Source organism: Gymnoscopelus microlampas, assembly GCF_963454915.1.
Source record: "Gymnoscopelus microlampas genome assembly, chromosome: 4".
NCBI classification, from domain to species: Eukaryota; Metazoa; Chordata; class Actinopteri; order Myctophiformes; family Myctophidae; genus Gymnoscopelus; species Gymnoscopelus microlampas.
The window spans coordinates 40,805,298-40,827,806 of record NC_139941.1 but is presented as its reverse complement, the minus strand read 5'-3'; the positions used below and the strand labels follow the sequence as shown (position 1 = coordinate 40,827,806).

The following is a 22,509-nucleotide window of genomic DNA, read 5'->3' as shown; positions in this document are numbered from 1 at the left end:
TGGGTGGTGAGAGAGATCAGAGCATCGTCTGGAGACATAACAATACGTGAGCAAATTACCAGAGGCCTTTCTCGAATTACACTGCCTGCCTTCTGCAGGTCAAACCATATTGCACACTTTACACACCACTGTTTCCCTAACGGTGGGTCGGGACTCGGGACCCATTTGTGGGTCGCGGAACGATTTTTTTGTGGGTGGCAAGTAAATATCCCCCTTTTTTTTGTTGCTACATTTCAAAAAAGATTTTATAAAAAAAAAAAAAAGTTTAAACAAGAAAATCAATGATCATTTTCATCAATTAAAAGTATCGAAATTTTCAAAAGTATTTCATAATTAAAATCAGAAAATCAAATCATTTCTATAAATAAATAAACTGTTTAAGAAGTAGTGATAGCAGATCTACAAGCTCACAACGCGGCCCGAAGCGACTCGTCGTGAGCTTGTAGATCTGCTATTTTCACTAGTTTGGGTCCCAGGCAAACCACTCATTTCTCTTATGGGTCTCGAGTCGACTCGAGCTAAAAAGTTTGGGAACCACTGCTTTACACATGCAATCTGATGCACCTTTCCATACGGTATATAGCATTTATAAATTATTCTATACTTTGCTTAAGCATGAGACGTGACAGCTGTACAAGTGGTGGCCTTTACTTGCTTGTATTGAGAAAGTGGTTTGGCGCTTTGTTACTGTATTGCTTGCTGAAGTGCTCATAAACAGTTGGATGGCAATGATATCCTCTCGAGCACTTGGACGCGTTGTATGCTGGCAGTGTGTCTCTCCATATTCATTTACTGTGTCAAACACACAGTCTATCAGTTAGAGTCTGTTCCTAGCAGGGGGCGGTGTGTTACCGGGTGCCTGAAAGAGCTAGAAAGAGCTAGGCAGCGTGCTGTAATTCAATCGGCAGGCTCGGGTAGCACCATGATGCCGGTGCTTCAGCCCAAGTTCTGGGATTGGGTTGCAGTCTCGCGCGGCGCGCGGTGTCAGACTTCTGTTAAGAGGAGCAGGTATCTCTCGCCTCTGGTCCCGACAGCCTTCTGTGTAAGACTGGATGCTCGCTGTTAGGTTCTTGTTGTTTCGCTGGAAATGAGGGAACTTGTTTTTCAGTCCTGCACTGTCTGTGTGTGGGAGAAGGTAAGGCTATAGCGAGAGAATGCTTGGGACAATATACAGTAGCTATGTTTTGTTTGGTTGTATCCAGCATACTGTAGATGTATGCCTTCATACTTTCATCTTGCACCTGTGCTGTAGTGCAGAAATGTATTGTTGTCTTCACTTTCAAATCAATTTAGAGTGTCTTCTAATGTTGAAATGTAGTGTCTTTCGTCCATCTGGTTAGCAGACAATGCTTTATATTTCCCGAAATGTTGTGTTTTCCGCACTCAAGACATTTCTCATGGAGATAAACAAACAATGCAACTTTAATTCAACAACCATGTAGGAAAAAAGGGGACTTGTGCATTGAGTTTATCTATTCTATACAGTACAGTAGAGTGTTGGTGTGAGAGAGTTGGAGAGAAGGCAGTGATGATGGGAGGGAGTGAAAGCAGATTGAATTGAATTGTGGCAGCTTGTGTTTTTATGATGCAATGTATTATTATGGTAAGAGTTGCCAACCTAATTCACTGGCTCCATTACTGTCCTCCTTGAGCACTGTCCATTCACTCTGCAATAACACAGAAAAAACTGCTGGCATGCTGCCTTTCGTCAGTTAAAACGACATCCATACGTCTTCCAGAATTAAAAAGAATTGCCACTAAGAATTGATAAATTACAGATATTTGTATGATTTAATATGCTCCTTCAATAATATAGACAATCAAATAAATATTGGCAACTGAAGGAGTATTTTGCCCTGCAGTCTGTAGCCAGTCATTTACCTTGTGTGTTGTTGTGAAGGTACTACAGTGCATGCAGGCCTGTGTCGTCATTACAGTAACATGATCAGGGGTGTCAATGGAAAGTCACCATTATTGAAACAGTAAGCTGAAGCCGCGGCCCGGCCTTATACACACTGTCTGATGACTTGATCACGTTGTGGTATAGGGCTGGACAATATATTCATGTTATATCGATATTGTGATATGAGACTAGATTTTCGATATTGTAATATCGTGTGGTAGCACGTTGTTTTCCTGGTTGTTAAGGCCAAGGAGTGTCCTATAGCTGTTCTATTGCCTTTACCCAATTATTTATTATTATAGGCATTACTGATGATTACTGAGGGGCTCCTCACTGGCAGGTGAGCCAGTAGGATACAACAGCAGTGACAACACACAGACTGTGTGTGGGGAGGAATTAATTGGCATAACAACTAGGGATGGGACGATGATCGTTATTATCGTTTATCGTGATAAAAATACTATCACAATAATTGTATCGCAGAGATTTAAATTTATCGTGAAATTGTCCTCCGTCATACACTAGGATCAATTCACCTTTGCCGAGCTGCAAATCCGGTACCACTTAAACCCTCTAGAATTGGTAAAACGCACCTGTAAAGAAAGTACTTGATACAGTCTTTTTTTCACTCTATAAATGTCTTTGCCAAAAATAGCCGATCTACAAGCTCACAACGTGTCACATTGTGAGCTTGTAGATCTGCTATTTTTGGCAAACGTTCCACTCCAGACTATGGAATTCTGGGGTTCAAGAAGTGGTTAACAAAAGTGGCATTTTCATTTTTAATTGTGATAATATCGTAAATCAAATATTGAAATTAAAATTGTCCCATCCCTAATAACAACTAAATTGGGGAGGAAAAAATGGTTAAAAAGCTAAATGATATTTGATTTTGACCATAGCACTGCAGCCCTATAAGCCTTGGTTTTCATGGTACACAGTGGTACCCTGCTGTTACATAACACAGAGCCTAGCTTGTATCACCTGGGAGGAGTCCAATGCATTACCTATGCTGCTGCTTGATGTTTGCGCCAGATCCTATCCAAGCCCTTTTTAAAGGGTTTAATTTCCAGCTTAGGGTGTTTCCCTGCTGCATTGCTGCTGTAAGCACGGCCTTTGATTTAAAGAATGCCTCTCTCCACTTCTCTTTCTCTCTCACTCTCTCTCTCTCTCTCTCCCTGCACTGGCGATGACTCACACTCCAACACACCCTGCAGAAGTCTTTTCTCCAGCGCCCCAGAGAGAGAGAGAGAGAGAGAGAGAGAGAGATGCATTCTTTGATGTGCCTTCGATGCATAGAATTCCTGTAGGCAACTTGCTGCACTGTACCTGCTCTATCTGTGCTTCCCCTGCCTGCTCCGGGAATACCTACACGCTACATACTATTCTCTGTGGTTCCCACCAGCGCTGGCAATGCAGCTGGTGTTTCTTTGTACTTTTAAACTCCAGAATGTGCTTTATACATTCATCCATCCAGGCAACAGATGTTCCTCGACGGGGGGGTTCAGAAGTGCATTTTACACGTATCCACCACGTTTAACCACTTTCAACCTGCCCTCTATGGGCATATGTACAAAGATCTCCTATTATTCAAAAACAGCTTGTGGATCGGCTGCTTTTGCCATTCATCATACGAGTAGTGGTTAAGTGCGACTGAGAAAGACGATGAGTCAAGACCTAAATGACACTTTTGAAATGTAGGAGCCTATTTCGGCAGAGTGAGCGACGCGTCAATGACATGAATCAACGGACATGGCATACTTAAAGAACTGGGTGTAAAGTGGCCATTTATAGAATGTCCTCATGATCCCCATGCCGTGGTTGTCACTGTAGGCTGCCCTCCAGTGAGTGAGCTAACGCTGTGTGACATTTTCTAGTGATGCCGAGGTCCGGTCTGCACGTGCTGCAGTGCTGTAGGTCCTCTGCCCTCGGGCCAATCTGCTTCTCTCTGGAAATGGTGAAAAGAGCAGAGAGACGGAGCGTGATTAATGGTCATGTATGTGTGCAGCAGAAAACACAAGCCTGCCCGGGCCCGCCGCCATTTTCCTAACGTACGGAGCCCGAAGGCTGAGGATTACATAACCGATCTGAAAAAGTTACTCATGCCCACTCTTAATTGAATGCAGTTGCTTTATTGTATCTGATAGCGGCTGCATGGCCCTCGTGCTAAAGCACGGGTGTCAGGTGAGATCACAATCACAAGGACTGACTTTTTTTTTTACATTGTACTTTTATTTACCACCCGCCCATCCCCCCCTCCTCCGGTCATTCAGCACCCTGCAGGCCCGTCCACAGTTGCAGGGGAATATTTGGTCTCTCTCCCTCTCTCGTTTTGACTGGATTTGACTGGCACTCCGTTTTTTCCTATTAACAATATGCTACTTCTAGCACATTGTGTCAAAACAAGGCCGTCTCATCGCGTGTGTGTGTGTGTGTGTGTGTGTGTGTGCGTGCGCGCTTGCGTGTATGCGAGTGAGCGTGCGTGCGTGTGTGCATGGGCTGACATAACTCCTCTTCCCCAGAAGGCTGTAGTGGTCTCTTTGGCTGCCTGGGCTCAGGCCCTGGCTGCTGTGGTTCACACTAAGCAGTCCCATTACGCAACGCTGTTCATTCAGGCGCTGGGCTGCAGGGCAGGGCCAGCTACTACCATCACATTCCAGCCCATATTTTCTCTCTCTCTCTCGCTCTCTCTCGCTCTGTCTCTATGTCTATCATTCTCTCTTTCCCGTTCTCCCTCTCATCTCCTCTCTATTTTGTCCTTGTGTGTCTACGACTATGCCCCCCCTCGTCCTGTGTGACTCTCCCTCTTTCAAGTCGCTCTCTTTTCCTCCCTCTCCGTCTGTCTCTCTTGTCTCTCCTTGTTTGTCTCTTGTCCCAGCATTGTTGTCCTTCTCTCCCATCTCCTCTCTCCCAAACTAAAGGAGTCACTGCAGCGTTGATTTATTTGTTGTTGCATAGCACATTTTTATCAGTCAGTCTGGCGGAGACCCCAGGTGTCGTGGATGGCTGTTAGCATGCAGCAGGGCTTCTCCTCAGTGTATTGAAGAGTGAAAACAGGTCAGCGGGGTCAGAGGGACAAGACAGGATGATACGCTCTGTCCTCTGTTGTCAGCCATCTTCCTGCACGTGGCGCTACCTCTCAACCACATGAACCCTACCAAGTCCGACCAAAGATTCCCGATCTACAAGCTCGTTGTGATCTTGCCTATTTTTGGCGAAGAGATTTGTTAGAGGTAAAAAGGAGGGGGCCTAGTAAAGACCCCTGGGGGACTCTGTTCAACGAAGGGTACAGGGCTTAAGTAACTACCGTACAGTAGATGGTTGAGTTCTCACGTGTTGTGTATGTACTCTGTGAATTGTAAACGGGGTCCATTCGGCCAGTTCTCATTGTCTCTAATGGCGTAGTGTGCTCTTATTACAGTAAGTTACAAAGAGCTACACGTGCACTGAAGTCCTAATGGGCTGTCTCCCGGGTAACATGCTAACGACGCAGGAGGTGATAATTATATTTGAAGGTTTAAAATGTCTTGGGATACCAATTCAGTGTGTCCATTTCACTTGCTCTTTGTGTTGTTGTTATTATTATAGCACTCATCTAGTGGCTGAATCATTGACCTCAATCTCTTTGCCTTTTTTAATGGTCAGAGAGAGCAGTGCTGTTTTGTTTGTTTGTTTGTTTTACAAGTAAGAGCTTTATTCAAGTGTTTTAAGGATTAGAGCAGATCTAGTAGGGAGAGGCCATTGTGAGCTAATTTACATAAGTACAGCATAAAGTGTATTTATTTTTTGGGCGCTTTTTACCCCTTTTTCTCACAAGTCGTTTTGCCAATTGATTTCTCCCCACACACACTTGTGTGTTGTCACTGCGGTTGTATCCTACTGACTCACCTGCCAGTGAGGAGCCCCCATGGGGAGGAGGTAGAGCCTTCGTGCTACTCCTCCCGCTCAACACTCCCCGCTGACAGGTGCCGCCCCACTCCGTAGGAGTGATATCACCCGCCGCTTCCCTCCCCGAACACGGGCCAATTGTGTATTCGTACAGACGCTCTACAAAGCCGGATGCAACACACAGTGGATTCAAACCTACAACATCTGCGGTGGTGGGCAGGCACTTTACCACTGCGCCACCCGAGCATGTTGTATGACTAAGTATAACATCGGCTTTAAGTGATTAAAAGTCATGCATGATAGACAATGCCATATGGTTGCAATGCCACATGCATGATGCCCAGAGCATCCTGACGGGTGCCTTCAGTGTATGTAATGGAAACTGCTCCTAGGATTTGTGAGTTCTAAGAAAGCTCAAAGCCACACACATAAAAAATGCCTTTTAATCCATTAAAACCGGGAAAGCTTCTGTGTCATTTTAGATGTTAGCGTTGGCTTTTCAAAATAGCAGATCTACAAGCTCACAGCGTGTCACTTCGTGCCGCGCTGCAAGCTTGTACATTGCAGTATCTTTGAATGTTTGACACATTTTTTAACACAAACTTTCTCTTCTGGGGGTGCCTGGCACAAAACACTTTCAGATGAGCGGTCCGGGGGCCAAATATATATCATTTTGGGGGTCCATGACACAAAAAAAGTTTGAGAACTACTGATTTAGAAGGCATTAGTAGAATCGGCCTCAGGTCTTAATAGGTTAATCATTAAAAGGCAGAACACAGAGGACCTTAACATGGCACAAGTTTCTGTGGTCGATGACAATGAAAGTATGAAAGTCATTGTTTTTGTGTTAATTCAGCAGATGTTAAGGAGTGAGAAAAAAACAATCACATCTGAGATCAATTTCAAACTGTGATGCAGTGACCACTGTGTGACTGTGAATGGTGTCCTCGTTTGACTGAGTAAAAATGGAGGATGAAATGAAATAACAGATGTTCTGCGCTTTTTAATCTAATGTCAAAATCTGTTCTGTCATCTCAGTCATCAGTTCAGTTCGGAGCTAGGAGTTTACAAAGCTATGTAGCACTGCTAACACCATGCACAATTTGCTAGCATAAAAGCCATGGCAACCATCATGTGGAGTGCAACTTTCATCAAAGTATACAGTGCGATTGATGGCATAAAGGGGGGGTTTCGTTTTTTTCAGTAGAAGTAGATTAAATGCTATTTACAGTATACTTTGTTGCTCGCTGACAATAAATGTAATTTTGTTGCTGTCGTGTGGAAACCTATGTCCAAAACTGTTACTTATCAGGCTTCAAATAAAAAAATCGACATGCTCAAAACACAGTGCGATATATGACACGTTTTGAGCTTGTAGATATGCTATTTTTGCTACTTTTATGTGACACTGTAGCATGACGAACTAGGGCATTAATTTATGAAAAAAACATAAAAGGTTAAAATATGGTGATAAGAGGGTTCTGCCTGACAGCAATGATTTCTCAGTTGACGCTGTCACCGGCGTGTGTCTAAATATAAATTGGGCTTAAATGTGGTTAAATCAAGCTCAATGGGGAGCATGGCACATCTGTGTATTAAGATATCAGAATTAGGGGTTTAGAGGTTAGTGTACGTGTAATAAGCATGCTTTCTTTGAACCATAAAGCATGACCAAATGGCAGTGGTGTAAAGTAAGTACATTACTCAAGTACTGTACTTAAGTACACTTTTGAGGTATTTTCCACTCCACTACATCTCAGAGGCAAATATTGTACTTTTACTCCACTACAATTATTTGAAAGCTTTAGTTACTAGTTACTTTGCAGATATACATTATTATATAATAAAACACAGATTAACTACTTTATCCCTATTTTATACATAGGCCGATCTACAAGCTCACAACGCGCGATGTAAGCTTGTAGATCTGATATTTTCAAACATGTTAGTACTTTAAGTACATTTTGATACCAATACTTTTGTACTTTTACTCAAGTAATTTTTTTATTCCAGACTTTTACTTGTAACTGAGTACTGCTACGTTGCAGTATTGATACTTTTACTTAAGTAAAACATTTCAGTACTTTTTCCACCACTGCCAAATGGCATAGGCTATGCTATTTGTTACACTGTGTAAGCCAACAAAAGTCAACATGATAACAATCCATGGCTGCTCTGTGCAGGCCTTTGTAAACAGGGTTAGCACCAGTGTTATGAGGACACAGACATTCATTGTGAGTTCCAGTATCACTCTACTGTATAGATTGCCACTCCCCCCTGCTGACTGGCGGCAGATGAGATGAATGGTCTAAACAACCACAGCTTCTCCCAGAAAGCACGCACACACACACACGCACGCACGCACGCACGCACGCACGCACGCACGCACGCACGCACGCACGCACGCACGCACGCACGCACGCACGCACGCACGCACGCACGCACGCACGCACGCACGCACGCACGCACGCACGCACGCACGCACGCACGCACGCACGCACGCACGCACGCACGCACGCACGCACGCACGCACGCACGCACACACACACACACACACACACACACACACACACACACACACACACACACACACACACACACACACACACACACACACACACACACACACACACACACACACGCGCACGCACACACGCACACACACATTTTAATTGTAATCCACTAATATTCTCTGTATGGGAAAATTAGTCATATTGCTCTGCTCTCAATCAGGTCAGGTGGGTCCTCCTGTGTTCTCAGAGAGAAATGCTGAGAGAGAGAGGACATTAAATCAAACGGAACCATACACAGTCCCAAAGAGTGTGAGAAGCACAGTGGTCACACAGCAAGCATCACAGTTTGAAATTGATTAACACAAAAACAATGACTTTCATGCTTTCGGGGATTAACCTCAGTGTTTGGATGCTTTCAGAAGAGCTGAATTAGTTTAATGCTGAAAAACAAAACAAAAAACAAAGGCTACTGTAGGTTGACATTGTTTTTTACATAATATGAAACCGTCCTAGCCCTTTTCTACTACCCCCCAATCTGACCCCGCCGGTCTTATCAGTCTCTTCAAACCATTTCTCGGAAAAGACGAGACAGAACTGTTTGAGAATGAAATGGTAGAGACAGGTGATTGATTGGCAGGCAGAGGTCTTGTTTCTCTGCTGTTTATTCTCTCCGTCACTGCGAGGGAATCAGGGTTCTGTCAGTTCTCTCTCTCTCTTATCCCTCTGGATGAGGGACCAGTGAAGCATATTGACAATCAAGTGGCTTGGTGGCTGCGGCAGAGACCTCCGTCTAGCTCCGGACTGTTGTTTATATGCTAATGCGGAGCGATGACACACCCATGTGACCAGTGGTGGAAAGTAACTGAAGTAGATTTACTCAAGTACTGTACTTAAGTACAATTTTGAGGTATTTTTACTTTCCTGGAGTATTTCCAAATTTCAGTACTTTTACTTCTACTCCACTATATTTCAGATACTTTTACTCCACTACAATTATTTGAACACTTTGGTTACTAGTTACTTTGTAGATTTTGATTATTATTACAAAACATACATTAACCACTCCAGCCCTATATACATTTCAGCCATTTGAAAATAGCCGATCTACAAGCTCACAATGCATTGTACTTTTTCCACCACTGCATGTGACTCTGACTGGCTCTCTATTCCGCCGGTGGTCCCGAGTTCCAGGATATACCTCTTCACATTAATCTCAAATCACATCGGCCAGCATATGGCTGACAAGAATGTTTCCCTTGATGATAATCATCTCTTTTATTTGTAACATGAGTGAGATCACATAGGCTTATACAATACCAGCTGAATTTGGTTTGCCAGTGGAGGGCTGCTGATTGCAGTTCCCTGTGGCTTATGGGAAAACGGGCTGAGAGAAAATTTGATTCAGATTTGCAATTCTCATCCACCCTGGAGTTACAGGACTGCTGTAGAAAATATAACCTATTTGTTTTCAATTGTGCCTCGACGGGGACACCTCCTCATTTGTTCACTATATTGTAGGGCTGCAATGTGTGTGTGTATATATATATATATATATATATATATATATATATATATATATATATATATATATATATATATATATATATATATATATATATATATATGTATATATATCAACCCGTTCTCACTCCCAAGTCACATGTCACCGCTCTATCAGTAGCCCTGAAATGTCAAGTTTTGACGTGACAGGACGCCATGGCGACGTTGCATGTTGACAAAACTATGCTTAAACCTAACCCTAACCTCACAAAAATATACCTAACCCTAACTTCACAAAAATATGCCTAAACCTAACCTTAATCCTAACCCTAACCTCGCAAAAACTATATGTGGAGAGAGAGAAAACTAAAAGACGTACCCACGGTGGGATTCGATCACCAGAGGTGATCATGCGATGCTACCAGGCAAGCTACCGAGGCAGCTGGCCAAAGCTCGATTTAAGTACTATTTGAAGCTCCAATACCTGCCTTTTAGTTGTTGTAGTCCTATAGTGACGCAATAGGGAGTGAAAATGATAGAGCGGCAATAACTGACGACTATCTGTGAGAATGTGTTGTTGTATATACTTCATGGTACATACAACATGTACAAACAACATACTGTATAGGATTATGTCTGTGTATTGTGTTACAGTATATTCAATTGACTGTAGATCACAAACTACTCAAGCCGAGAAATAATTACTAATAAGCGGACAAACTAAAGAAATGCCACATAATATAATATAATAATGTAATGAAAAATGTAATGGACTGTCCCCCCCCCCCCTTCTATGCAAAACTGAAACATTTTGTTTTTCCTGAAGCCAGTGATGTTAGCTAAATATTGATTGTGTTCATTATGATAAGATTGGATTTCATATCACACACACCATACACTCCTGTAACGTTCACCAGAAAAAAAAATCACATTTCTTTTTATATATCTCTATATACAGTAAAAGATTAAATCCATTAGTTCGATTAACTGTTGCAGCCCTACTGTACTGTATGCATGCGACCATATAGTGTCCACGGATCATAGTGTGTGTGAAAACCTGTGTGACTTCTTTTTTTTAATGTTTTGTGGACGTTTTGCCCCATTAACTTAAGTGTCTAGGCACTTCTGTCACTCTCCGTTTGGCCTCCTGATGCACAGATAAAAGAAATTACTGGAAGCACCACAGAGGGAAGTGTACCGTTATTACTATGTTGCATCAATTCATTACCTGAGATTTTCTTGAAGGCACAACGATAAACCCTCCACACACACAGTGTGATGCTATCGGAGCAGAATTAGATCAGTCTGTGTCCAATCCATGCGGCTTCCATTTCCCGTCGAATTGTGTGATTTGGCACTTGAAGGGTTTAGGTGCTGGGTGTGTCCTTCATCCATGTAATGGCCAGTAATTGAGTGTGAGTTAAGAGAGCATCCAGATGGGGTTGGCGGTGACGTCTGTTTCTACTGTGATTGTGCCAGGATCCTGTGCGGGTGAAAGTGTAGCCTCTTTATCTCCTCCTAGGCACCACCTGTCTCTCATTACAGGACACTGGGCACCCACACCCTTTCGCTCTAATGTGAAAGTTCAGCTTGTCTGGCTACCGGTCCCGGTGTTATGACCATAACGTAAGAAATGAAGATAATTATTAGTATTTTACTATTTATTTATACTAATGAGCTTTGTAATTTGCTTAGTAGTTGGCAAGATAAATAGATGAATACAATAAGAATAATTATGCCAAAAGAAATAGCATTTAGCTTACTAATCCATTAGACAAACTATTACAAACACATAACTACTGTGCAACAGGTCCGGTATTACCTCTCTGGCATGGTACCGATAATGGGAGTTGTTGGCTGTCTGGGTGGGAACCCAGAGTGATGGAAACTTTGGTGAATAATGGGGGGGTTTGGCTAGAAATTGTAGAATATTGAAGCCTGGTGCTGAGTTTGGGTCTACTGCCAGCAGTCTGCAGACCCATTTATCGCAAGCTCCAAAACAAAAAGAAACAGAGTAGATTCTTCCTGTCGCAGCATAGCAGTCTACAGGGTTCTTTTTTCGAGTGAGGTAGGTTTTGCATCCTGTTTTGCTGTCTGATGAAAGGGACTTCAATAATCAGCTCATACCAACACGAGTTTAATGAATGGAATAGAATGGAACGTTGTTCTTCGTATTCAGTACATCTCTTCCCCGTTGGGCTGGACGGCATACACTGTGTCTGGCACAGGATCAAAGGGGGAATCACTGTTTCTTCATCCAGTAACAGCCCTCTCTACCTGCAGTATTACAGCCTGCATGCGCTCTCTCTCTCTCTCTCTCTCTCTCTCTCTCTCTCTCCCCCCCTCACGTACCGTCTTGCTGTTTTTGACGGGAGGGAAGTGGCGGCACAGAATTAGTCTTCGCTTGCAGTTAAGTTTTTCACACTGTGGGGGAAGGACCTTCATCTGAGGCAAAGCAAGAGGCATTTGCCTCCGGAGCAGCATATGCTACTTAGAGCCGATTCCACTTCAAAGGCTGCCATCCCTGTGATGTGAATTTCAATACCAGCACAGAATCAGCATGCAAGTGCCCCTACTGTCTGATACTGTATGTGCTACAATTTACTGTGTACTGTAGATAATTGGTTCTCAAAGTGGGGTCCCGGGATCCCCAGGGGTCCTTGGGGGGGGTACCAGGGGGTCCCAAGCAAAATTAGTTAATAAAGCGTCACAATCATTTTGACCCCTTTATCCATATTTTATACTTTGGCTATTGAAAAATAGCAGATATACAAGCTCATAGAGCTATGAGCTTGTAGATCTGCTATTTTTGAAAAATCGTGAAAATGTGTGCAAATCTTTGAATGTATATATTTTTTAAGCGAACATTTGTAACTCAAATCTTTGCTTCTGGGGGTCCCTGGAACAAAATATTTTGAGTTGGGGGTCCGTGGCCAAATACATATCATTTTGGGGGTCCTTGACATGAAAAAGTTTGTGAACCGCTGTAGATGATACACATAAATACACATACAAGTAGATGGGAACATTGTTGACTGTTATCCCTGTTATTCAAACATGAACCATGTAGGTGAAATTATTTGACCTCAGTTTTACTTCATCAAAACCAATCATGTTTTTCAACATTTCTAATTGGCCAGACGTGCGCCCTTTAGCTTCCTGAAGGATCGCCATTGTCTGTCCGGTAATTATCCTTCTTTGTCCACCTTGACATTTCATAGGTCAGTGACTTTGTATTACCAGGTACACTGTGATAACACTGGATCAGAACAAAATAGGACAGCATGTAATATTTTGTGTCATAATCAGCTTATCTAGTTGGGGCCCAAGTGTGCAGACAAACATGCAGCCTGTGTTTGATCTGAATGAATGTGCTCATGGCAGGTTTTTGAGATTCTCTCTCTATCTCTTGCTATCCCCCTCTCTGTTTCTCTCTTTCTCCTTCTCCCCCCCACCCTCTCTCTCTATTTCTCTCTCTCTCCCTCTCCCCTTCTCTCTTTGCTTTTCTCCCTCTCCCCTCCCTCTCCCTTGCTCTCTCTCTCAGTGGGTCCCTGATTGAGAGGGTCTCAGATGTGAGAACACCCACAGAGTGGTTCTGACATGAAGTCAGGACAGAATGAAGGGAAAGATGGCTTCTCTCTCCACCTGGCCCTCCCAGAAGGGATGACCGTTTTCTCAGTAAAAAAAGAAAAACAAATTCAGAGAGGAAATAAGGATGGAGCATAGATTGTGCATGGGAGAGATAGTCAGGTTCACTATGTGTTCTTGTTCAAAATTTGTGGAGATTAGCAAAACAATACTTTATTTTTATCTTCAGAACATGGGGAATCCAAAAATCTATGTTTGCATTTGCACAGACACCTGCATGTCCGCCATATTGGACGTTCAAAATGGCCACCATAAAATACATAATTTGTGATATCTTGGCTTCTAAACAACATAGAAAGTTAATTAAATATACTAATCCAATGTTTTCTGGGTCAAGGAATCCAATAGAGACCTAAAGGATTGTGCACAGGGACTTGCAGTAGCGCCACATAGGGGATGGCCAGTGAAATTCAGGTTTACTATGTTAAAAAATATATTTTCGTTAAAAAAAGTTTGGATTAGAAAAATATACACTTTTGGAATCTTCAGAGCATGAGGAATCCAAAAATCCTTGTTTGCATTTGCACAGATACCTGCATGGCCCACCATATTGTGCAATATGGACGACCTAAAATATATAGCCTAATTTGTGCTATCTTGGATTCTAGACAACCAACCTTAGTTAATATGTTTCCAGGTCAAGGAGTCCAATAAAGACCTCAATGTAGTTATTATATAAAAGCAAGAAAACAAATGTAAATGGAAAATATAGTCTTTATATTTGTGTAATATCAACACATCATTGACTTTATTACACCACAGGTTTACAGATGTAAAGAAATGGGTGAAAAACTCCATTGTTTCTGTTGTTTTCAAAGAGAAGAAAAGAAAAGAAGAGGGCGGGGAGAGCAAGGAGAACAATCTATCAGTAATAGAAAACATGTCAAGGATATACAAATGGCATAAACCAACAGATACAGTATGTACATGAGATTAGACATAAGGTGCAAGGTGGTGACACTTTGGTAGGTCTACACTAGCAGCAGGTATGTACATGAGATTACACATTAACTTGCAAAAACAGTATTGACAAGTTATAAGATTGAACTATATACAATAATATCATCTATCATTCTTTTACGGCCCTTCATCACTGTTAGGAGGGTCATTTTCAGCATTACAGTCTGCGTCGTTTTCGCAGTCACTTCCAAACAAAGTTCTGTGCAAGTTGTGTCTCCTGCATGAACATCTCTGGGTTGTACAATGGGTTTTGCACTGACATCTGACCAACTCTACAATGGCCTGTGGGGCAGGAGGAACCTTTGTGGTACTAGGTAGTATCTCACCATGGCTCCATGTTTGAGTGGGTCAAAAAGACTCTGCCACGTCACAGTGGCTTTGCACCACACCCTACTTTGATCATGCACACGTTCAATGTTCTCCTCAAGGGCACCAACGGTAGGAGGCAACTTGCTGCTTTATGCCAGATGTTTGCAAAACAGATACCACCTTAGGTCAGGAATGCTTGTTATATGGATGCCCCTTGGGCAGTACATCATACAAAGTTGGCCAATGCATCATTCACCTCCTGTGTTAGGTCGCCTTCCTCTGTTAGTTTCTGTTAGTGGTCAGATGTCAGTGCAAAACCCATTGGACAACCCAGAGAAGGTCATGCAGGGGATACAACTTTGTTTGCACAGAACTTTGTTTGTGTGGAAGTGACTGCGAAAACGACACAGACTGTCTGTAATGCTGAAAATGACACCCCAGACAGTGATGACGAGCTGTAAAAGAATATTCCTGAATGATAGATCTAGTAGATATTGTATGTATATAGTTCAATCGTTCATACTGTTTTTGCACCTTAATGTCTAATATCATACCTGCTGCTAATGTAGACCTACCAAAGTGTCACCACCTTGCACCTTGTGGCTTTTTTCCCCCTAATTTTTATCGCTCGATTCTGTAACCCCTTTTTCACCCGGTGCCAATTAGCTAAGTGATCCTGGGCACTACACTCCCCCCACCAGCCTAGGGAGGCCAAGGCCGAGCTCATGCCTCCTTCAATGCATGAGAGCCAACTGACCTTCTTGTCACCTGACAGGGGGGAGTTTCCCTGGTTGGACGTAGCGTGTGGAAGGAACACGTTATTCCAACCAGTTCCCTTCCCCTCCATCAGGCGCCCCGGCTGACCAGGGGGAGTTAGTATAGTGACCAGGATTACTACATGTTTTTGTGAGGGTATTAACTACCCTAGGAGACACGGGGAGAACATGCAAACTCCACACAGAGTAGGCCCTTTCGCCTTATGTCTAACCTAATGTACATACTGTATCTGTTGGTTTACGCCACTTGTATATCCTTGACATGTGTTCTATTACTGTTAGATCTCCTTGCTCTCCCTGACCCCCCCCCCTCTTCTTTTCTTTTCTTCTCTTTGAAAACAACAGAAACAAAGGGTTTTTCCACCCATTTCTTTACACCTGTAAACCTGTAAAGTCAATGATGTGTTGATACTACACAACTATAAACACTATGTTTTACATTTACATTTGTTTTCTTGCTTTTCTATAATCCTGAGAACTACATTGAGGTCTGTATTGGACTCCTTGACCTGGAAAACATATTTAATTAAGGTTGGTTGTCTAGAATCCAACGTAGCACAAATTAGACTATATATTTTATGTGGTCCATATTGAACATGCAATATGGCGGCCATGCAGGTATATGTGCAAATGCAAACAAGGATTTTTGGATTCCCCATGCTCGGAAGATTCCAAGAGTGTTATAGTTTTGCTAATCAAAAATTCGTAACAAAAGTATATTTTCTAACATAGTCAACCTGCATTTCCATGGCCATCCCCTAGGGGGCGCTGCTGCAAGTCCCTGTGCACTATCCTTTAGGTCTCTATTGGATTCCTTGGCCCAGAAAACATAGGATTAGCATATTTAATTAACTGTCTATGTCGTCTAGAAGCCAAGGTAGCACAAATTATATATTTTATGGCGGCCATTTTGAACGTCCAATATGGCGGACATGCAGGTGTCTGTGCAAATGCAAACATAGATTTTTGGATTCCCCATGTTCTGAAGATAAAAAAAATGTATAGTTTTGCTAATCTCCACAAATTTTGAACGAAAGTATATTGTTTTACATAGTGAACCTGACTAAGATGGAGCAGGAGAGAAAACGTCACAATTATTTGTATATTTTATTTAAAATTATTATCAGTTGCATGTTATTCACACACACACACACACACACACACACACACACACACATACACACACACACACACACACACACACACACACACACACACACACACACACACACACACACACTAATCCTCCCCGTCGCAATTTTATACCAAATACCTTTTATTCGTAAGATTCTTGATAGCAGTCATTGTGTGCAACGTAGAGGGAATGAAGGCACCGCTAGCTGTGTGCAATCCTGCACATGAGAGCGAGACGACTGCATCGGTAGAGTGGGAGGTACATTGATTTTGTATTAGTGGTCAGTTGAGTTGTGGGTCACGGCTGGCAGCCAATGTCCGCGGGCCAGTTTAAGATAAATTATTTGATCAAATAAACCCCTGTTCTGTCAGTGGATATATATTATCTTCTGCAGGGTTCTAACAGGACTAATGGTACTTTACTGGTGGAATGATTAAGTGAATTAGCCGCGCTACAGCTTACCCTAGAAGTACCTGGGATGACCATGGTGCGTGTTTATGGTTGCATCATATTGCCTTGACTCTATTTATAGAGTGTTTATGCCTAATTCCCCTCACTCCCTTGCTCTCCCTGTGTTGAAACCCGGCTACGGGCTCCCTGTGAGCCCCACTAGCACGTTCCCACTGCACGCTGGATGTACACGCACCTGTGCAGAGGAGGTCTCCTGAGGCCTTGCTGATGAACACTCTGTCCCTGCTGCTCAGTGGGAGAACAGTGGATAGCCTCAGGATCTCACTGGTCAGTGACTGCTCTAATGGGGGACTGAGCCGTGAAACTCTATAGCAATGCTTCCAGCAGTGGTGGAAAAAGTATACTCCCATTCTTTACTTAAGTAAAAGTAACAATACTGCAGTGTAGAAGTGCTCTGTTACAAGTAAAAGTCTGAAATTCAAAATGTACTTGAGGGAAAGTACAAAAGCATTGGTGTCAAAATGTACTTAAGGTACCAAAAGTAAAAGTACTCATTATGCAGAATGTCTCAATTCAAGTTTTCAAATGTATCAAAATCTTTTGAAAATAGCAGATCTACAAGCTCTAAATGCGTGGCATCGTGACACACTGTGACCTAACCCTAGATTGGCTATTTTCAAATGGCCGAAATGTATATAGGGCTGAAGTGGTTAGTGTGTTTTGTAATAATAATCAAAATCTACAAAGTAGCTACTAAAGTTTTCAAATAATTGTAGTGGAGCAAAAGTACAATATCTACCTCTGAGTTGTAGTGGAGTAGAGGTAAAAGTATTGGAAATTGGAAACACTCAAGTACAAATACCTCAAAATTGTACTTAAGTACAGTACTTGAGTAAATGTACTTAGTTAGTTTCCACCACTGGCTTCCAGTAGCGCTGTATGTGTAGTTAGTAGCATCACAACCTTTTTTAAACCCTATATACAATACTATGTTGACCGGAGACAACGTGTCGTGTTGCGACGTGCTGTGAGCCTGTAGATCACATATTTTCACAAAATGTTCGGCCCAGAACAGTGGTTAATTCCTATTGTTTATTGCTTTTTTCCAGACAGCAAAATACAGTATGCTTTTATAACCAGTACATGGTTTAGATTAGAAATGGTTCAACGAAGATCTTTGGTATTCATGGATGGGAAGTGATGAGAAGGGAATAAGTGTGCACTCTGCTGCTAACCACTTGAGCCCCAGCAGGCCTGTTCTGGGGGGAACATTCACCAAAAAATTGCAGATCTACAAGCTCATTGGTGAAGAGATTTGGTGTAGACGGCAAAAAGCGATCCGAGTACAGTTGCAACTCGGTTCAAGACTAGATGGTTTAAGTGGGTAATGTCACTTGTGTGGAGTGTTCCGGGTGGCGGTGTTTGAGGGTGCGAAGCAGGGTGGAGACTAGAGGGGGAGATCCAAGCCCCCAGAACCCAGTGTTTGCATTGAAGCGCATTGGACATGCTGGCCATTCATAGGTACTGCAGCTTAAACGGATGGGGCCACTGCACAATGTACGAGCGAAAACGGTTTCGACCAATGGGCTCGACTCACGAGCTTGCGCACAAGCTTGCGCACGGGGCCGCGCACCTCTGTGACGTAAAACGCGTCACTTCTGTGACGCAGAAAGTGTCACAGTGGCCCCAAATAGGCTACGCCCATCACACTTTCCAACCCGGAAGAAGGGGTGATTTCGCCTCATGCGCTGGGTGAGCAACTCAATGCAAGTGGATGGGAGGCGATATCCGGTGCCCTCTCTATTATTTTTAACTCTATGGGGAGATCTCTGCTGCTACACTAGAGACCCCTACATGCAGGTTGGTCTCAGTTCAAAGCTGAACTGAGAAGAATAGCGTGTTCCTCCACGTGCCTTACGTCCTCCCGGTGAAACTCTGGTCAGGTGAAAATAAATGGACTGACGGCGTCATGTGTATCAGAGAAGATAAATGATTGCCTGCCCTACGCCAGTGGTGCCCAAACTGGGGGTCAGGATCCCCAAGGGGGTCCCCAAATGATTTTGGGGGGTCCCCAGATGATTAGCATAATGTGCAACATTGTTTTCTCACTCAACAGTAAACAAACCATCATACGAGTATAAGTGTATACAGGGTATCTGCACATTGCTAAAGTTACAATTGAATGACTTTTCAGACCTTTTTAATACCAATTCGGCAAATATTAAAGGTAGGGTACAGTAAGTGATTTGCTTTGGTTAAAATAAGTGTTAAATAGCTCTATATTCTGATAGTACTCATTGCTATAGAGTGTTTGTTCAGTATTAGGAGTCTCCTTGTCTCTCCACCTCTTTATTAAACAGAAAATGCATTTTCGTTTCAGTTTCAGTTTCATTTCCAATTTTATCCAACCAGGACAGAACTCAATCAGGATACAGATTAAACAAGTGAAATTGGAAGTGATGACACTAAGAAATGAACAGACAAAATTGGAACTGGAACACTATACAAATTAAGCTTAAAAATGGGTACTTTCTCCTGATTGGCTGAGATTTTGACACCTACCGAAAAATGTATTTTCTGTTTATTAAAGAGCTGGAGAGACGGGGAGACATCTGTTACTGAAAAAACACTATATCACAATGATTACTATCAGAATATAGTATTTTAACCTTTTAACAAAATACTTTTTGTTTTGACCCAAAAATATTTACCCTACAACATTGTGAATAGCCATGCGAGGTGCTGTGAGCTCGTAGACCGGCTATTTTCACAATATTTATCTGGTCCCCAGTTCAAATATGATTATTTTGGGGGGTCGCGGCCTACGCCCTCCCTAACAAACCAGCAGGGTCAGCAGTGACAAGGGACTACTGTACAAGAGGGAAATCAGGAATTGGCATTATGAATAATTGAGTCAAGTAAAAAAAAAACCCCAAAAAAACAGTGTTATGTAAAGAAAAGTAGGGTCCTGCACACACCTATCACCTCTGTGTCTTTTATTCCTTTGGCCGATGTTTTCATCACAATGACTACAGACCTGAGTCAACCACACTGTGTGTGTGCGTGTGTGCGTGCATGTGTGACAATGAATGCAGGACAAAATGTGATGCACATGAGAGCGATGATGCAGACAAAATGTGTGTGTGTGTGTGTGTGTGCATGTGCGTGCGCACAGGAGCCTGCTTTCTTGCCGTAGGGTAAAGTTGCATAGACGCATGCATGCACACACACAGATGCAGTTTTGACGCAATTGTGTGTACATGCAAACACACACAACCACACCTACTCATGTGCCCTCAATACACACACTAGACGTCGTTGACTATGAGGCTGGTAGCCCTGCCAGGCTGTACGTGCAACACCCTTGAGTACAGCAAATCAGATCACGAACCAAATCGTCTGGATGCCGAGCCCTCGTGGCTTAGCCAGTTTAGTGCACAGACCAAATTCTCCTTGTGAGCCGCGTGGAACCGAGTCTGAATCCAAGTCCTGTCTTTTGCAAAAAAACAGCGGTTTCACAATAAATGCATGACTTTTTACATCCCTTGAAAACAAAGCAGGCGCACGGACAGGAGCTTGAGCCCCCACGAGGCACGTCCAAACGAGGTGTTAGCTGAGCGAATGCACGGTGTGATGGCCGTGCTGTTGACACTATATGTCACTATTGGTATGCACCATCCGAGTTGCATACCAATAGTGTGGAAATCAGTTATAATGTATTTTGAAATAGCACATAGAGGGCAGCGCGTGCTTGCGGCCTTGTGCAGCCTGGAAGGCTGACCAGCAAGTCAACGTCAAAAGGCAATACCCTGGAGCTTTCTTTCTTTGCATGGTGTTTACTGCTCTCCCAGCAGAGATGTGCTGTTCTAGGTTACCATGTGAACTGAATGGCAGTCTGCAGAGGTTAGACCAAGAACAACTCACAGTCTGTGGATGAGTAAGCTTCAGTGTGTGTGAGTGGGCAGCAGCAGTCGGCAGACAGCCGCTACAGGCTAGGCTGCTAATCATCACATGCGCCTTAGCTCAGCTAAATGGCCCCAGTCACCACGCACGCACACGCACACACACACACGCACGCGCGCACACACACACACACACACACACACACACACACACACACACACACACACACACACACACACACACACACACACACACACACACACACACACACACACACACACACACACACACACACACACACACAGTAAGCTCCTTGTTTGCTGTTATAAGGGCTTCTATATATCGTCCCTGTCGGGTGGAAACCGTGTATGTACAAAACCATTAATTCTCAGGTAATGGAAAGAAGAACCTGCGTTCCAATGGATCCAATGTTGGCATTAATTTATAAAAGAAAAAAGTAGAGATATGGATACAAGGTTTCTGCCCGACAGCAATGATATAGAGCATGCGGTGCATTATTCGAGGTAGCATTGTTAATAGACATTTTCAGCGAGGTACAAAACCCCCACCATTTCCCTCCTCTCTCCTCTGTTGGTTGCTGTCTCATTATGGCTTCATGAGTCATTGTTTAGTTTCCATTAAAATAAAGGTGTCATCTGAAAGCTTGGTGCTCTTGCAGCGGGATTATCAGAATTACAGGCCTATCCCTCAAATCCCGTTCACTCAGCTCTCATCCAATTTAGGCCACGGTACTAGGTTTTGTTATGGATCCTAGTTCATCCTTTTTTTCTTCTGCTCCATTCAGTGCTCTCTCTTCACTCGTTTATTTGATAACACTGACAAGAAGTGCAGGAGTGTACTACTACTACACCTGGCACTACAACGGCTTCTCCTACTGCTAATTCGTCGTCTTCTTCTTCATCATCAATATTAGGTCTTATAATGATATTTTTGTTCAGCTCCCATGCAACCAATTTCATCACGTCACTTTTATACAGTATTTTCCTCATGTTTACCCTTCGCTGCGACACTCAGGGAACATTTACGCCATGTCATACACGAAAATAGAAGTCTAAATGCTGCAGACCACTTTCTTTCTGACCCGTCTTCTCCCAATCTACCCCCTCCACTCCCCCCCTCTCTCTCTCTCTCTCTCTCTCTCTCTCTCTCTCTCTCTCTCTCTCTGTGGTCCTCAGTAGTTTTTAGGTTGGGCTGACAGCCCATCAGTAGGCAGGTAGTGCTGAGCTCAGTGGCTTGGACAGGTCAGTCCCTGGCGACGGTGGCAGCACGCAGCTTCATTTGGATTCTGGCACTGCATGCCAGGGCCTCTGGTCCTCTGGAGGAGAAGGAGGAGGAGGAGGGCGTGTCTGTGTGGAGCTGCTGTTGCTATACCGCTGCCTGAAAAAAGGGAGAGGGAGTGATGGAGAGACAGAGATTGGGAGAAAGAGAATGAAATTGGACCGTCTAGCGTTCTTCCAGGCCGGGGGATTCAGAGAGAGGGAGAGAAAGTGAGAGATACAAAGATGGGGACGCAGAGAGAGAGAGAGATTGAGAGAATGAGAG

At 43.2% G+C, this 22,509-nt stretch overlaps 1 protein-coding gene across 1 annotated transcript in view; it reads left to right on the top strand.

The window, feature by feature from the left end:
- The first annotated feature begins 1,047 nt into the window (after nt 1-1,047).
- Nucleotides 1,048-22,509, top strand: part of rimbp2b (RIMS binding protein 2b) — an 82,820-nt gene continuing 61,358 nt past the window's right edge. Inside the window, exon 1 of the mRNA XM_084056084.1 lies at nt 1,048-1,135. Coding sequence (XP_083912210.1) covers nt 1,088-1,135 — 48 coding nt within the window. The 5' untranslated portion in view covers nt 1,048-1,087. The remainder of the gene's footprint in view (nt 1,136-22,509) is intronic.